Source organism: Pithys albifrons, chromosome Z, assembly GCF_047495875.1.
Source record: "Pithys albifrons albifrons isolate INPA30051 chromosome Z, PitAlb_v1, whole genome shotgun sequence".
Classification (NCBI taxonomy): Eukaryota; Metazoa; Chordata; class Aves; order Passeriformes; family Thamnophilidae; genus Pithys; species Pithys albifrons.
The window spans coordinates 77,104,341-77,122,513 of NC_092497.1; the positions used below are offsets into that span (position 1 = coordinate 77,104,341).

The 18,173-nt window shown below is 39.2% G+C and overlaps 1 protein-coding gene across 22 annotated transcripts in view; it reads left to right on the plus strand.

The window, feature by feature from the left end:
• SEMA4D (semaphorin 4D) overlaps positions 1-17,537 on the plus strand; it is a 95,152-nt gene extending 77,615 nt beyond the window's left edge. For 12 of the 22 annotated variants that reach the window (XM_071581627.1, XM_071581626.1, XM_071581631.1 and 9 more), the window contains 3 exons: positions 628-800; positions 1,021-1,064; positions 2,199-4,646. In XM_071581627.1, the coding sequence (XP_071437728.1) occupies positions 628-800; positions 1,021-1,064; positions 2,199-3,115 (1,134 nt within the window). In that variant the 3' untranslated portion in view covers positions 3,116-4,646. Of the gene's footprint in view, positions 1-627; positions 801-1,020; positions 1,065-2,198; positions 4,647-4,979; positions 5,187-6,205; positions 6,689-11,851; positions 11,893-13,909; positions 14,120-15,493; positions 15,592-16,142; positions 17,147-17,188 lie in introns of those variants that run through there. The other 10 variants (XR_011700023.1, XR_011700024.1, XM_071581636.1 and 7 more) reach the window with 10 other exon arrangements.
• The last annotated feature ends 636 nt before the right edge of the window (positions 17,538-18,173 follow it).

Sequence of the window (18,173 nt, forward strand, 5' to 3'; positions counted from 1 at the left end):
TGAGCCTTGTTTGGAATCCCTAGCAGCAATGGTTCATCAGGTGTTCTGATTATTCCCCCCTTTTCCTAGGTATCTTACCAGTGCTGTTTTCCTTTGAATATTGCCAGTGTTCCTCCTTGAGAAGCATTTGACTCCCATAAGGCTGATGCTGGTGTGGTTACAGAGGCTTGGTTCATTGATAAAGCTGAAGACAGCAGGGCAGCTTTGGGTTAACAGGAGCAGGTCCTGCATAGAACAAGATTGAATGTGCCTGCTGAAGGCTTGTCATGAGTAGAGGCTTGCCTTGCCTCGCCTCATAGAGGGATTGTTGCTGCATTCATATTTCTCGAAAATGTGTGATAAAGCCATGGTTAGACATGATTACTTTCCATTGTTGTAAGTTGTAACTATTTCAGTTTTTGTCTTTTTGCACTTGTAGCATTGCTGCAATATTTTCAAGGTAAATTTCTAGAAATAAAAGCTAACCAAATGCTTATTCCCCTCATGCACCAGTTTTTACAAACATGGCTAATGTATGCAACTCTCTAATGATAATTAAATCATTTAATTAATTGGGTTTTTGGCTTTAAGGAAGTGATTGGCTGTGATTTTTGTTGTTGTTGTTATGGTTTGTTTGTACTTCTTTAGGGCAGAAGATACCTCTTTGCTGGTTCCAATTCTGGCGTGGTTCAGTCTCCAGTGGCATTCTGTGACAAGTACACCACTTGTGTTGACTGTGTTTTAGCAAGGGATCCTTACTGTGCTTGGAAACCCCTTGAAGCTTCCTGCACTGATATTCTTAAAGAAGGTGAAATTGAAAGGTAATGGTAGCATTGATTAACTTACAGTTACAATCAATATTGAATCTGTCTTATCCCTTGCTGATGAGTGGAATTTTATAAAACAGATATTTTCAAATACAGACTTGTTTCTATGTCTGCTAGTGCTGTTAAAATAAGGTAACTCTTACATAGTACCAGGGGATGGGCAGCCTCTACGAAACAAAATTTGAAGCTGTAATGGTTGGACTTTCTTTTACAGGAACTGGATTCAGAACATAGGTGGAGATGCATCTTCTTGTTCTGGTGAGTTAGTCTTTGAAGAGGTCTTCAAATGTCTAGCTGGAGTAGTGAAAAAGTTGTGTTTAGTTCAGCTTCGCTTTTGTGATGATCTGAACATGCCTTTACATTTGAATAGGTAGAGATTCTGCTTTTGAATATTCGAGCATCTGTACAGCCTGCATGTTGTCTTAAAAAATGTCTGTGTTTGTATGCATTTCAGTGTGCAGTGCACAACCCCCTGAAATGAATGGGGGCACCTCAACAGTGACCTGTGAGTGAAAGCAGTACCAGAAATACTTCTATTGCAGAGGCCTCTGTCTCTTTGATACAGCATTTGATACTCTACTGTGAGCCTTGACAAGTGCTTGGTTATTACTGCTAGATCAGATTAACTGATTCTGAAAAAAAGCTGATTTTGTAATGAGAGGGGTGAGGGAACTCAGAATATGATGTAATATGATATGATATGCTTTAAGACAAGTAATCATAGGTCCTTTCTTCATAGTGTGTGCTGCTGCTACCAGATCAAGGGCATCTTAAAGAGGAGAAGTGTTACAGGAGATTTGAGCTGCAGTAAACAAGGCTCTTAAGAGTTTGATTTACTCCCTTTTTATTTCTAATCCAAGCGGAGCCTGGACTGCAACAAGAGTTTTGCTTGATGGTGTTTTAGGGGTTTTTTGTGCTAATTTACGGTGTTGCATCGTGAGTGTTCCATAAGTGCAGATACTCTTTTTGTAGAAGAGAGCCGAGTAACAGCAGCACTTAGTTTGGTTTCTTCTTGGATATTTTGTAGTTGCTGATTTACTTAAAATGCATCAGTTGCATATAAAGTGAGACCAGTTAGTATCTTGTCTCAAACAATGACTTGTCTCAGGTGCATGCTCAGTTGCAGATCAGCAAGGTCTCATCTTTGTCCAGAAGTTGTGGCTGTCTTAGAGTTTGAGGTGTCCTTATCTGTTAGTCTGTCTTGATGTTTTGCTTACAGCTATAGCTTGGTAATTCACTGAGATTTTTGCATGCTGTCATCTTGGTCTTGTGAAGTGAATGCCATAACCTTCACACTTCAATTAAGACTGTAACACAGTCCTGTGAAGCTGTACAGATTAGAGCAAACTGGAATCATTGCTGATACTCTGCACATTTATTTTGATGTTCTAGATAAAGTAAGAGAGAATCCCCTACAGCATACATTCAAGCATGGGAGCACAGCAGAACTCAAGTGTTCTCAAAAGTCCAATCTGGCACAGGTAGTTTGGAAGTTCAGAGACGATGTGCTGAGAGTGGAGAGTCCCAAGTACCGTCTACTGGAAAAGGCACTGCTCATCTTCAATTTATCAGAAGGAGACAGTGGTGTTTACCAGTGTTTGTCAGAAGAAAAAGTGAAGAATAAGAAATTTTCTCAAGTACTGGCTAAGCATGTTTTGGAACTGAAAAAAATACAGCACACCACTGTGGGCCCCACTGCCACAGCTGCATCAACAGAAGGTAATAACGGTGTCCCAAAAGTGTCAGCTGTATCAACCGACGGTTCTACTGCTCAAACCTTAACCACTCATATGGTACCAGTAACGACAGCAAGGATAGTAACAAAGCCCATTGGTCCTGTCCTAACAAGTGTAGCCTCCAACACAGACCTCTTCAATTCAATTCCTGATGCAGTCCCAGAAAAGACAATGTTCCTCAAGTCAAATGATAACTTCCTGTTGATGTTCCTCTTCCTCTTCTTTTTCATTCTGTTTTTGTGCCTGCTCTCCTACAACTGTTACAAAGGGTACTTGCCAGGGCAGTGCTTGAAATTTCGCTCTGTCATGCTGCTTGGTAAGAAGAAAACAAAGTCAGATTTTTCTGACTGTGAGCAGAGTGTGAAGGAGACACTGGTGGAGCAAGGCAGTGTCAGCCACCAGAGCGGGGAGCAGCCGAAGCCTGCCCATGACACTGGCTACGAGACTGAGCCCGACTGTGGGAACAGCCAGCTGCAGGCCGGGGATTCACAGGCGTCCCAAGAGGCCAAGGCCAAGCCCTTTGATGTCAAGTGTGAGCTCAAGTATGCTGACTCTGATGTGGAAGGGGAATGAAGGGCCCAGTCGCCCCTTTCCATGGTGGAAGCAAGCTGTGGTCCTGTGGCTGGATATTTGAGCACGGACAGCGTGACAGGATGTGACAGCTAAGCCACAGTGGGGTTACATGCTTAAGCTGTACAGCAAGCCAATTTTCATTCAGATCTCAGCAGATTAGAGAAGTGGTATTCTTGTCTGGAGACCATAGCATCTTGTGTTGTACTGTCCTTTTTTTGCGTTTTTTTGTCTTCCTTTTAAATGGCCAGTTTCAGATCACCACTTGTTTTTCCCAATTTTTTCCCCCACTGAGCACTTTGCTCAAGTGAAGCTACTTGCTTGTTCTTTGGCTGTGTTCTTCTGTAGAGTATAAGTAACTTTCTAATTCAGTTGGCTTTAAAAAGTGCTTCGGTCTACATACATTTTTAGTTCCCATTAAAAAAAGACCTAGTTTCATTTTAATTCCAAATTGGAAATTGAGTTTAGTTTATCAGATTGGTAAATTATAGACTTTTGTCCAGATTGGGACATTTTTTTTCTTTGCTTCTAGTGATTATTTTTAGTTTTATGCTTTGTGTTTTGGCACACTAGTTCTCTTTAGTTGGTTAATTTTTTAACTACTTTTTAAGTATCTTAGATTTTAAGGTAAAATGGGGATAGCATTGCCTTGATTTGTGTAAGACTCAGGGATAATCTTGTTTAATGGCTTTTTTCTTTGCTGCTTTCTAGAAATGTAGGTACAACAATATCGGTACAAAACATGGAGTAAAGTGGGGAATGGGGAAGGAGGATCTAAATAAATGCTTTTCTTTTTTATTTTTCCTCCCCCCACCAGCCAGAGAGCTGGACATAGTCACGGTTTATTTTTTTTTTTAGTTAACAAAACAGTACAGGCAAGCAACTGCCAGTTAGCAGTGACATGGAATGAGGTTTCTTGGATTGTGGAAGCAAAACAGGAATCCAGAAGAATTAACTCCAGCAGTTAAGCAAGTGACTCGCTGGAACGGACTGTCATGACACAGCCTGAAGAGAAAATGTCGTGTTGGGGTTTTTTTTCTCTCTTCTTTTCAGATTCAGAAATTACTCAGCTTCTTTTTGTGACAAATCTTTGCAGCATCACCCTTTCTGGATGATACCTTCCACTCTCCTGTGCACCTGGAGACTGAAACTGGAGCTGCTTAAACAATCAGTCCTTTGAACTGTTTATGTGAATCATGCCTGCTAACGTGAAAGTGTGCATTTGTTCTCAGCGTGGTTCACAGCAGCACTGTTTGTCTGTAAAAGCATTTTGTGTGCAGTACAGTCCTGAAGAATTGTTCCTTTCACTGCATCTTTCTGTAAATATTGCTAGAAGTAGAATATGTTTTAACAGTAAATAACAGTATGCTTGGGCTGCTTTTCTATGTTGAACTTTCATGCGAACATAATTTAGACCATCTTAGTGTAAACAGTTTATATTTTATGATTCAGTTTGGTTTTATTTTTCTATTTTTAATTATGTACATATAACAGAATAAATATTAAAATAAATTGTATTATATCTTGGCTTTTATGAAGCGTGACACAATGACACTGCTTTCCATTTGGCAAGCACTAATGTGTACCTTGTGATTTCCTTTAAGGGGGAAAGTGGAAACTCTCATAATTAATTTGAAACAGCCTCTCAGCTTCAATTGAATGGGTGGATAGATTGGAAGGATGAGGAAAAAAAATATGGGTGAAAGAGAAAAATGCTCTTCTGTAGGGGCCTAGGGACACTTCCTCTTACTACCTTTCTAAAATTCATTTGTCTTTTTGCATTATTTCTTCATTGTGTGATGTATTTCTTACAACTTTTTTCCTTAGTACCCTTTTACTTTCTTTTCTGTCCTCTTCTGTCACACAGCCTCATCTCCTATACCTTTCCCTCCTACTGGTACCTCCTTTTTGTCCTGTGTGGGAAATGATTCACCTCCTTCACCCACCCGTACCCAGCCTGATGTTTGGTCTATCACAGACCCTGTAAAGGTCATGCTGTTGCCACCTTTGCTAAGTGACCAGGCACAGCATGTTATTGTCCGGGGACATTTTCACCTCTTCTGCCAAGCCACAGGTAAGTTGGAGGATCCCTGTATAAGCCAGCATTAAAGGCTTAGCTATGTCACCATGCACTGTGTAAGTTTTACTGTTCTGATGTTTGGGGGTGGGGGGAGCAGGAAGAGAAAAGACAGTTTCGGGATCCTGACGTGCTGTTACCAAGAGCCAGTCAGTGCAGGTACTGTATTGTATAACGGAGGTAATTGATTTTATTAGGCTCACTTGCATGCTGAAGGAACTCAGGGAATCAGGTTTGCATATGGATGTTTAAGCAGGTAGATATTTTCATTGTCAGTGTGTATGCAATTTAAAAAATGTACTTGTATTTGAATTTAGCATATTGTTTAGATCAGGTCAGTTATTCCTTTTTCATCTTATTTTAAATGGTGAACTACTTACAGGAATAGCAACTTCCATTTTATGACAGATGTATTATCTGAGGTGTACAGAAGAAGGAAAAAGCTATTTTTTCCATAGCAATTCAACACTTACCTTCCAGATTTTGTTTGGATTGTTAGAAATTACAATTTGTAATTGCTGGTTTAACTTAAGTGTGATTTAATGGATCTAAACAGGTCTTTAGATGTAACCTTGTTCCTTAAAATAAGAGATTATATAGATAGAGCAATTTTTAAAAGTAGCGTTGTTTCAGATTGGTCTCTCTGTTAGTGTTTTATGGAGTCATACACATTTTTATTAGTGTAGATCTTAATGAAGGCATTATTTGTGTTTCCATGGCTAAAAAGAACAATGGTGGGATGAAGTTTCTTTCATGGAATGAAATAATTTATATTGGAAAAGACCTTTCAGCAATAATTTGGCTATAGGCAATTAAGAAACTTCATTGTCCACCATGCAAAAAATTATAATAGCATAAATAGCACAAAAGATTTAAATGGACCTGGAATTTATTTTAAAATTACTTTTTTTCATCCAGCAGTGCATGTTTTATCATCATGCTCATGCTGCTTTTAAAAATTGCCATTAATGGTATTTGCTGTGTCCTAAAGTCACCCTGTGGAATTCACTCCTCAGGAGGTGTAGGAGGGGTGTGTGTATTGGAAGAAACTGTCACAACCACCTGGCATCCAAGTGATGCATTGATGGCATAGGCAGGGCCAGGATGACCGAGCTGTGGAAGTGCTTCTGGTTCCTCTCAAAGAAACAGTGGTAAGACTGGACTTCGTATTATGGATTGGGGATTTAGTCCCTTCTGGGAAGCCTAAGGGCTGCCTGTGCTGGTGTCACAACGTGCTCATGCATCTCAGGGCTCAAAAGCCCTTCCTACCCCTTGGTGTGCCTGATTTGTCCCTGGGAGGAGGGGCTCATCTGTCAGAGACTGGCTTGCTCACATTAAATGTGTAAGTCATTCTTGTGTGAGGTTTTCACATCATTTACATGATTGCATCAGCCATGGTGCCCTGAGGTGATCTCATCTGGTTTGGAGCTCAGTCAGGGGTGGCACAGAGTTGTGCAGCATGCAGAGCAGAATGAGCCTGCCTTGGAGTGTGTTTTCTGCTAGAGACAAAATGTTTGTGTGGAACTACAAATGACAGCACTTAAATTACAGCATGTGTCTTAAAATGGAGTTTACTAGGGCTGTTACTTTTTTACTCTTAAAAGAACGCAAATTTCCAGTAACACAGGAATTTCCCATGAGCATGCACTTAAGTTTTATAGTCAATTGCAGTTGGTATCTCTTAATAATTGAGGCTGTGGACAGATGCAAAACTAGTTTTGGAAACCTGAAAATGTTTTACTTAGTAGAGTAGCAAAGATGAGCTCTGCATCTCCCAAGACAATTCAAGTGACTAAACAAATACTTTAAAACTTTTTAAAATTTTTAACTTTTTATGCCAAATATTTTGAGATTTACACAGTGACGCCCTTGAATTTAATCTGCATGATACTTAGTAATTGATGGTTGGTTTATGTTCATGTGAGAATGCTAAATTTGCACCTTGTTAAACAATTCCATATCCCACTGTATAAATTAGCTTCTCTAGAGACCTTCAGTGTTTTATCTAATGCAATTTGCCTATGACTCACTTTCAGTGTATAGTTATCTCGTAGTAGCTGCTACTTCATAATTTGTAGTACCACAATCTGTACCAGTTCTTTCAAAGGTTTATGCACTGACTAAACATCATTTAAAGGCATCTTGGTACTATAAAACCATTCCTTAGGGCGGATCTCTGACATGCCATCTGTTTTTCATTATTTGAGATGCATCTGGAAGATACATTGAAAAATTGATTGTTCCTTTTATAGAAAAGGACTTGGAAGTCTTAAGGTTATAAAATCAAGTAAATATCACAGACCTATTTTACATAAGATCAATAGACAGTAGAGGTATCCTTGCTATTTTAGATTGTGATACCTTAAGGCTGTAGTTTCTAGGATGTTGGCATTTCTATTTTTCAGACATAGGGGCCTGCTGACACCCTCTTACATCTAACTCTACATGCAAAACCAACAGCATTAAGCACCTTTGTAAATGCTGGTGTTTCCAGGTTCTGATGGTTCCCTTCATAGTGACTTCTGTAAGAAAGCTGAAAATTGATTTCTATGAGGACTGTGACATTGATAATGCCTTCTTAAAGTCTGCTATCAACAGATTTTAAAACATTTTGTAGAAATTTCTTTCACTGTGCAGTTTTATATGTAAATGCTTGCTATGGTCAAGTTAAGAAATTCATGTTAAGGTGTATAACACCTTTTAAAAACTATCGATTTTCTTATAAGGATTAGAATAAATTGTGTAAACATAAATATAATTAAGCATAAAGGGAGAGTAAGGAAAACAGGTAGAACCAAAAGTGTCTTACTAATTTTTCCTCAGAAGGTTTTCTAATTTTTTTTTCCTCCTGAATTGAATCTTACCTTGCACAGTGTGCAGCTGACTGCAATCATACAGGTTTTTTCTGTGCAATAATGCAGTTGGGAAACCTTTTCTTGTGTGGCTTTTAATAATTTGTAAATGCTTAAAGACACTAAAATATCTTTCTTCCCATGGGGGGAATCAGTCAACTTAGGACTAGTAGTTTGTGGCCTGCAAGTGGTTATTACTGTTGTAATGTGCTTAAAATATTTTGAGGCTGCATGTGTTGTAGTGCGTCCCATACACATCAGTAGATAAGTGTTGTCATACGCTCACCAGTAAATCTTAATGGCTGCCATGACATGTCAGCCAAGGGCTTGGCCAAATAAAGCCTATTGCATGGTTTTCAAAGCTTTTCATTGGTAGCTGTGCACAGTTTCAATAAGCCATCCTCTGGAGAAAAGAATTTGCCAAAATGTCTCTGGAGGCCAAGGTAAACAGCTGGTACCTCCATGAAGGAATCCCTCTGCAGCAGTGGCTTTGCAGCTTAGTTGTCTAGTTCAGCTTTCAGCTTGTTTGGAGATCAGGCATGGCATGGGCTGTTTAAGGAGACAAACTCATTTGGTCATGAAACAGCAAGTATTCTCCATTTAGATTTAATATTCACATGATTATGGGAAGACTACAAGGGTGCAGGAAAAAAAAAGCTTTTGTAGCATGAGTAGGTATTTATAAAAGGAGAGGTTTACTTCCCACTGGGGTCTTTGAGACACAAACCTAACTTCTAAAGACCTTTAGGGATGTATTCTCTTGGGAGAGAAAGGGATTCACTTTGGTTTGTATTTGCTTCTCCTTACCATTTGTTTATACACATTTACTTGACCTTGACCTCTCAGCTTAGCCTTTCTTCTCTTGCAATTAAGTTTAAATATTCCAGCTGTTTTTCTCCTTGCTAATGTGGAACTCTTGATTTAGTAGTGGCACACTGGAGCAGTACAGTGGTACTAACCACACCCTGGCCCTTACTGAGCAGCTGTGTTTCCCCGTCCTGCCTGGTGAGATGTGGTTTGGACAGGTATTGGAATCTCTGGAGCATAATCACAACTTTACACTATTTTTCCTCAGAACATCTTGTTTGCCCCCACCAGCCTGGATTGCAAACTTACTACCTGCACACACTTTTCTTTCCCATGAGAGCTACAGCCTGTAGACTTCTGATTATTAATCAATTGGTGTGATGGCTGGTTAACTGGGTACTAATTTGGAACAAAGTTGTCACCTGTTAACAATTTCTGCAGAAACTGCTACCAGAGCTGCTTCAGTGTGCTACGTGCATTGTCCCCTCAGTGTAGATGAAGATCTCATTTCTATCTCTTCCAGTCATCTTACTGCTAAATCTACCTGGCAATCAAAGAAGCAAAAGCAGTAGTTTGTGTTCTCTGGAGAACAGAATTATTTTTAGAAAACATGCTACTCCATAAAACATGTTCTCCAGTTCTCTTCAGCTTATTTTTAAAACTCACTGTAGTATCCTTGTTAGATAACAGGATTATGCAAACTTGAAGTGGAACCCTAATTTTTTTTCTGCCAGTCCTTAGTTCTAGCTTGCTAGTGCTTCATTTATTTTTTTCCCCAGGCAATTACCTGGGTTCCAACTGCAAAACCTTTTTCTGGACCCACTCAGAGAACACTAAATAAATGCTGTTTGTGCTGGGAAGCACAAAGTTACCAATTGCATTTTCATGTAACAGGTAAGTCAGCTGTTTCCCCAACCTGCTTTTGAGTTCCACTGTGAGAAGACAGATGCCATGTTCTGCTTCCATCTGCATGCAGTGTGCATCACCTCTGGTGATTCCAGCTGGGACATGGTTCACATTTTGCAGGGAGCAATTCCTGCTTTTTTCATCTGCCCTAATAAGGCTGCACCAGTTTGTGGTGTTGATGTTACACAAATGGGCTGGTAGTTTATCAAAATACCAGGTATTTGAAGGCAACGTATGTTGTGTATTCTTCAGTACAAAATATTTGGTGTTGGAAACAATATTCTTTTGACATTTCAGGTCCATTTTCCTTGACTTTTTAAAGTGATTGTTTGCTGTCAGGATTATCTTCCAGAATGCATTGCTCCTACTTCAATAAACAAAACCAATCACATTATAAAAAACTTCACCCCAGTTACAGAAGGTGCAGGCTGTGTAACTTGCTCACTGTTTTTTCAGAAAACTGCAAAGATGCTTGTCTCAGTTTAGATTCTTTCACCACTTTTCCAATCAATTACCCTCTGATGGCTTCATAAACTAGAGATTAATTACTTTGGTAGTTTATCAGCAGCAATGACTCACACTCCCGCAGCTCAAGTCACTGTAACCAGCCTAAATTTTTCATTCACATACTGGGTAGTGCTTGGTGGTAGTGTTCCTGTTAATGATTGACTAACCTTTTCCTGGGCTAACTTTGATCTCTGATTAAAAATAACTTTACTGCATCCAGATTACAGGGTCTTTTTAAAACTTAATCCCTGTTTGAGATCAGAGCTTCCTGTATGATCTTAGTTTCTAGAAATCTGTTATTTGCTTCAGTAGCATTCAGCAAAGCTGCAAGCTAAATAGTAAGCATTAAATCCACATGCCACTCTTTTTAAATCTGCTGCACTTGATATTTTGAAGGGGTTTCAGTGTGTATGGGGTTACAGAAGGGAGGGGGGTTTTCCCATCACTGGATAGCCTGTGGTAGCAGTTCTGTTCAGATTATAGGAAGTTGTGTAAAAGACATTTTGTTACCCTGATGGAATTTCTCAGGGGGATCCCTGTTGGTTATCTTTGCTGGATTTCAATTTGCTGTCAAGAGAAGTTAGGTTAGCTGGAGAAAGCTTTAGGAAGCAGTTTAGGCTTGCTGATTGCTCTCGCTTTATTTCACTACCTCTCTTCTGTCTTGGGACTGTTCCTAAGTATAGGGAAGCCTTGTTCTAATGCTACCCTTCAAGAACTGGCTTGGTAGGACATGCTAAATCAGCAGCAGTGGGGTAGCACTGCTCAGTTTCACTACACAGCTTCACTGGGCTGCTTTTCAAATGTCTGTGCAGCTCTGCATCTAGCAGCGTTTGGCACATGAGCGAGTGTGGGCAGTGCTCCTTATGTCAGTGAGCTCTCCTTAATCCACAATGCTCTCCTCTGAAATTGGTATCTCCAAACTTGAAAGCCCTGATGTGTATATAGTAAATGCTTAATTTGCTCCAGTTTATCAGGGCACATCACCATGCTTCTCTGGATCTGTAGCTGTATGCTTCAGTTCTTTAAATCTGGTTTTATTTACTTATTGATTTTACCCATAGGTCAAATTTGACCAGTAACTCAGTGCACACAGTTACACTGTGGGAGAAGCTTACAAGCAGCTGCAGTGGGTTTTTGTGCTATTTCGCTGCTGGAATTTTTTTATTGTGGAAAATATTGAGGAAAAATCATCTTGCTATTAAAATACATGGTTTAAGCAACCCAGATCAACTTGACATGAATCAGAGAACCTTTTCTGCCAGCAAAAACTACCTGGACAATTCCTGGGCTGTTAGTATGTGGGCAGTACTGTTTCATTCAAACTACTAAAAGCAGAGGTATAGAAAATGCAATCTATATAGGACAAAAGCAAACACTCTCACACACACAGGAAATTGTGAAGGGCTTATGCAAAAAAAAAAAAGGATAATTCAGGCAATGCAGCAAGGGTTTTTTTTGCATTTTTGAGGTTAATTCCCCATCTAAAAGTCTAAGTAAGTGAAATTGATTTTACTTAATCACAATATATTGAAGCAATTGCTAAGTTAACTTACTGTTGTGCTTTTTATTTGCTTTATTGTGATTTTATAGTTTTTTTTCATTTTTCAAGCATTCTTAAAATGGATGGCAAAGTAAGTAGATCTAATGTTTCAGAAACTCGTATTTTAAAATTTTCAGCAGACGTGTAATTAATTTGTATTATAGCATCAGTAGAAAATGGAGAGAATATGTTCATTTTATTTTCCTTTATCTTCAAAAACTAATTCTCTGTTGCATCTGAGTCTGAATTTATTTTACCAGAGAGCTGTAGAAATTTGCATTTAACAAATGTGATTCAAAGCTTTTGCAGATGAAACTGTTTCATATTGTATTTTTTTTATTGTTCTATTCTGATAATGAAAGAGAAGTAGAGAAGGTAATTGGGTAAGATTGCCCAGTTGTAACTCCATAAGGGGGCAGCCTGAACCAACACAGCTTGAAAAATTTCATGTATAAGGAAATTTTTGGATTTCAGTCTTCTGGTGAAATGCGGATCTAAGCTGAACTTTCGGCAGATTTCCAGCAAAACTGTGACCTTTAGCACCAGAAAGTAGTAGAGCAGGTTCTCTGATGTGAATAGTGCATTTGAGGTAAGTTTAGGGAAGGGTCATGCACTGAATGTGCCACTTCCTTGCACGGCCCTAAAATGATACTGCAAGATTTTTTCTTTCTGCTGTGCTTGTACTGACTTCCTCACCATTTGTGCAAATTCCAACTGCAGCATTAGTTTACTGAAGAAGTAATTTGTCCCTGGTTCCAGACTTCCTACGATTTTCACAACATGTAACCTATCTGCTGTTAACTGTAGAATGAATACAATCACACATAAAGCACCTTTTTTTTTTTACTAAACTGAGTATGTGCTAAACTATTCTGTGACTTTCAGTCCAGAATGTGTTTACCCTCTCCACTTGGTTAGAGCTGTTGTCAGTCTTTAAGACTGTGCCACTTCCCTCGGAGAAACTCTGCAATGCTTTAGCTAGATGATTGTCTCTATCATTCAACCTTACTACTAATTTGTGTCCATTACTTGTGGCAGATTAAGAAATAAAACTAAGAGTTTAACATGATACACTGAGGAAATGCACAGATGTAAAAACTGGGGTTTTTTTGTCTGCCTGCGTGATTATTTAAAACTAATCACAGATTTGTATTTCTCTAGGGAAAAAATGCCACACTGATTTGCAATATGAAGTGCTCATGAAACTCACTTGTGTAGTAGGTTACCCGTTCTGTCAAGGCGTATTTGCAAAAACAGCTTTTCGTTTTTACCCCAAATTTCTCTTTATGTCTTCTCTTGCTAAGACTAGTCTGGATCCTAGGCCTAGAGGGAGAAATAGGCATGTTTTAGACATCAGAATTATTCCATGTTCTTAGGTTGGCCCAGATGTCTGTATTTTAAATGAAAAGGCTCTGATGCTGCCAAGTACACTTTAGCCAACTTTGCTGATTTTCAGTGAACAGCTGTTCTGTCCTCTAGGCACTGTCAATCTCTGATTTATTCAAATATTGTACTTGCAGGTTAAGACAAATAATAGCAAGAAGACTAAAAACTTAGATTGTTCTTTGTTGTTGATCCAAGCCTCTTTCAAGTTCTGTCTTGCTACGTGCCTGCTGTGACTACTGGTTCCGTGCTTTTTCCAGTTCTGTCTCTCATCACTAGTTCCAGCATCTTTGACACACTGAGCTCTTGAATGTTTTCCCCTCCGAACCTGTTTTTCAGATTCTGTGAGGCATGTCTCCGGGGCCTTCAGCTTTGTACCAGAAGCTAGTGTAGCTTGGTTCAGCACTAGGTCCTGGCTCTACAGGAATTCATATAGGCAGATAGTGCATTCATCTGCTCCACCATGTTTGTGGGCTAAGTTCCCCCTTGTGAGAATCCACAGAATTCCTTAATACGTATACTCTCATTTACAACTTTGACTTGAACCTATGTCATCAGTGCTACTGCAACTCATCCCAGGTATTTGGTACACAGAATTTCAGCTGAAGAAACCTAAGAAACATGACAATCAACTATTTATGCTTTTAAGCCTAATCTTGAGGTAGTAGGCTTTTGTTATCTTTTCAAAGGCTCATCTATTACAGAATAGGCTGACATTTTTACAGGTCCAGAAGACTCCTATTTTCTCTGGAAGAAGAATGGACAGAAGATGAAGGCATGCATCATGGAGCAATCTCATACACTGCTTGATGGCAGAGTGCATGTTCTCAGTTGGGTGAAAGATTCGGTATCAGAAAACACAGAATATATATGTTCATTCATCTCAAAAGTTGGGAACACAACATCAAAAGTGCTGATCATGGTGGAAGATAAAGGTAGGTTTGTTTCCAATCTATGCCATGTCTGGCCTGACCTTGGTATGAGTAAAGCTCTGTAATATTTACCCATAAAACGTGCATATCTGAAGATGGTAACTCTTGCCTACTGTGTATTAGTGTCCACTTCAGTTGTAAAAACTCCTTCTTCCACACCCTCCCACAAAGGACTAACTAGTAAATTAGCAGTTATGGACTAGATATTAAACTAAAATCTGCTAAATTACTGAAAAAAATTGTAAGTCGCATGAGTACTAGAGAGCTACAAAGAGGTACTCTGCCAGAACTCTACAGGGTAATGTAAAAAACTTCTTTATTTCATGAGGACTTAAGGAAGTCAGGCAGTAAAGAGAAACCTCTGGTATCCAGGATTTTTAAATACCAGATGATTTGTAAACCACCTCTAGCTAGGTGAGGTCAGTTCTCACTGCTCCATTTCGATTCTAACGAAGGAGGAACGCAGGTAGCCAACTTAAGCAACTGTGCAAGATTTTTGGGGATCCAAACTGCCTGCCACACCTAGCTCTTGAGAACTCCAGGCCTGGAGAAGGTCTGAATAGTCTTTAAAAAGACAGCAGGAGTAACGAACATGATATGGTATGGATTTTCTTTGCAATGTGAAGGAAAATTTAATTAGCTGGTGAATGAATGTGAGTTTGTCAAGAATGGCTCCTTCTTTTTTTAGTGACAGAAAAGCAATGGGAGTTATGCAAGTTATATGCCATCACTCTGGTTACTTTGAAGTCTGTCTCAGAAGCAGGATGAAAAGCCTCTTGAAATTAATTTAAAACAGAGAGAGGGCCTCTCACTGTGCTTTAAAGCATTATATACTGTTGCTATTGTCACAAAGGATAAACAGAAAATATTATGTCCCCATCAGTGTTACATTCTGCAAGAAAAGGTGGCAGACAGTATTAAAATTTTATCACGCAGCAGTAACATAGCCCTTCTGAAGTTCTCAATGGAAGTAATAAGTAACTATATAACATTACTGAAAAATGGAGAATTTACTAACTGGACACAGTCCTATCTCATCACTCTCCTCCCCAGGATCAGTGTGATCTAACTGGGGCATGCCTTGATGGATGGGTTTGAACCCTTAATTTGTAGGGCACATTTTCTAGATCACAAATCACAGATAAAGGCAATAACACTGTTTACTCTGGAGGGTATTAATTTTGCTGCAGAGAAGAGACAACCATTTCACCAGAACTTATTGCCAAGTAACAGGAAAAGAGGTAGAGCAAAATGAAGGACAAAATAGTGGCTTCTGATCCTTCTAGCCCAACCCTCCACTGCAAGTCCTGCAACTGAACAAGTACTGACTTCTGCACCATTACATGGTTATGTAATCACCCCATATACAATTCTCAGACAGTGCTGGTCAGGGTGCATGGACCAAAGAATTTGATACCTGGAGAAGTGCTATCAGTGAACATGACAAGATGATGCAAAACTGGAGGAAAACATGGGTAAGAATTTTTGGAAAAGACATCCCCCCCCCCCACTGTGCTTTCTATATGAGGCACAGTAGTCCCAATTTTATAAACTGCCTCTCACACTTCTGCCACTGATTTATGTATTAATTTATATAACAAAATGCATTTATTAACAAAATGATTAGTGGTCCTCTGCATGTCATTCATTGCAGTTATGTCAGTTTGTTCCTCCAGTTCACTAACCAAGTGCTCCTCAGTCAGTAGTTCCTCTTCTGGCCCAAAATAGTATATCTGTGTATACTAAATATACATTAACTTCATCATAACTGTAGACTAACTGGATTGCAGAGACTACTGGACTTCATCAATGGCAGTGCCCATCAAAGCTGGCCATTTAAAAAAATAGCCCAGATCGAGCTATTAATGTGTTTTTTCCCAACAGTTAAAACAGAGATTACTTTTGAAAATTTTGGGTATGACACCCTTTTTTCATGTGGAAGAGTTGGTACAGGCAACTTTTAAGACCCATTTTAATTTTTACAGTTTTTAAAGCATTAACACACCATTCTGAAATTTTTCTTCAGGAGACCTGCAACAAGAAAAACAGCCTGTAATGGACAAAGGTATGAACAGGCTAGAAGCAGAAATGTATGCAAGAGTACCCAGCATTTGGAGGTGTCTTTCCAGGTGTTAGTGCTGGCATTAAAAGTGATACTCAAGAGAGTCAACTTAAGCTTGAAGTGGAAGGGGATATTCTTATTGAATCAAAGAATAACTGAGTTACAAGCTACAAGAGAGGCCACCTATCCCATGCTGGAACTATCTCTGGTTTTCTGATGCCAGCTATCCAGTTTAATGAAGGACAAAAGTAGTCTTAGTAAGACTTGTGCTGCTCAAACAATATATGATGTGTATCTTCTGCTTTGAGTGCATTAAGCAAACCAACTTATTTTGGCCTAGAGTATCTTGGCATATGATTTAGAAATTTAAGATGTCGATCACATATATTTAAAGGCAGTTGAATTTGTATCCTAATTTTCTTCTGTTTACCCTTTTACTCTGTTGCCAGGTTTTTGAAGAGCGTTCCTTTCTGGGCTCAGCAACTTCCATTTGTTCACATGCATTTCCTTTGGTAATTGTGCTGGGTTTGGCTGGGGTGGAGTTAATTTTCTTCATAGTGTTTAGTAATAGGCATGTATTTCATATGTGTGGTGAACATGCTGTTGATAATACATGTTTTTTGTTACTGCTGAGCGGGGTTTACACAGAGCCAAGGCTTTTTCAGCTTTTCATACTGCCACATGGGCAAGGCAAGTAGGTGTATACGGGAAGCTGGGAGTAGACACAGTTGGGACAGGTGACCCAAACTGGCCAAAGGGATATCCTGTATCACATGACATCATGCTCAGTATATAAGTATGGGAGAAGAAGAAGGAAAGGGGGATGTTTGGAGTGATGGGGTCCTGCTGTCCTGGAGATGGCTGAACACCTGCCTGCCCACGGGAAGCAGTGCATGAATTCCTTGTTTTGTTTTGCTTTGCTTGTGTGCAAAGCTTTTGCTTTCCCTATTAAACTGTCTTTATCTCAACTCATGAGTTTTCTTACTTTTATCCTTCTGCTTCTCTCCCAGATCCTGCTGTGAGTAACTGATAGGCTGTGTGGTGCTTGGCTGTTGGCTGGGGTTAAACCATGACAGTAATAAGGTTTCTGTATCAAATAAAGAAGTTCTGACTAATTCTTGAAATACACATAGATCACCAAGGACTCTAGTGCAAACAGACTCTTTAGTGTTTGCAAATTCTTCTTCTGTATTTGAGATAACTGTGGTAGATTAAACAAAGTCTATGCTGAATGAAGTCAAAGAGTGTTCCTACTGATCAACTGCAGCTTGAAAATGTGAGGATGTACAAAATCCGTACTGAAATTGTTTTACTGCATCGCTTATCAGTTTTGTCCTTCTGCATCTAATAAACACAAATCTCAGGCATAATTCAAGTTTTCTGTATTATCAATGATTTTCAAATCTGGAAGCAAATAAAATGCCATCTAGTAATCAGCCCAAGCGGGCAGCTGCTCCTAGCAACAGCAGAAAGGTTCATAATCATCAGTTAGGGGATAACTTAGGGATAAGATTTAAATTTGATTGTTTTGCACATAGAAGAAAGCATTCTCTTTGCAATATGACTTGAACAGCCCTTTTTTTTTCCAATACCTGACCACCTTGTGGTCACAGATGCTCAGTGAAAATTTTTTTACTCCCCTATTTTTCTAACCATGTTCTCTGTTTTTCACATTGGGAGTCATAAATTAATGGTGATGCAGACTTTGGACACCAACATTCAGAGATAATATTTTCCCCATTTTTTTTTCTTGGGACAACAATAAGTAGACTTTGCTTGAATTGTCCTTCTTCCATTTGTTCAATAGATTTGGAGCAGACTAGTTTAATTCTGTGCTGCTGAATGGGAAGGTAAAGCTTTGTAAGACTGAGGTCAGAGTTACACATGACATAGCTAAGCTTTGCTTTGTCCCAGCAGAAGATTACTGCAAGTGATAAAAAAATTGCCAGGTTTCTCTGATAAGAGGAAATAACTCCCTAAGATTCTGAACAACCT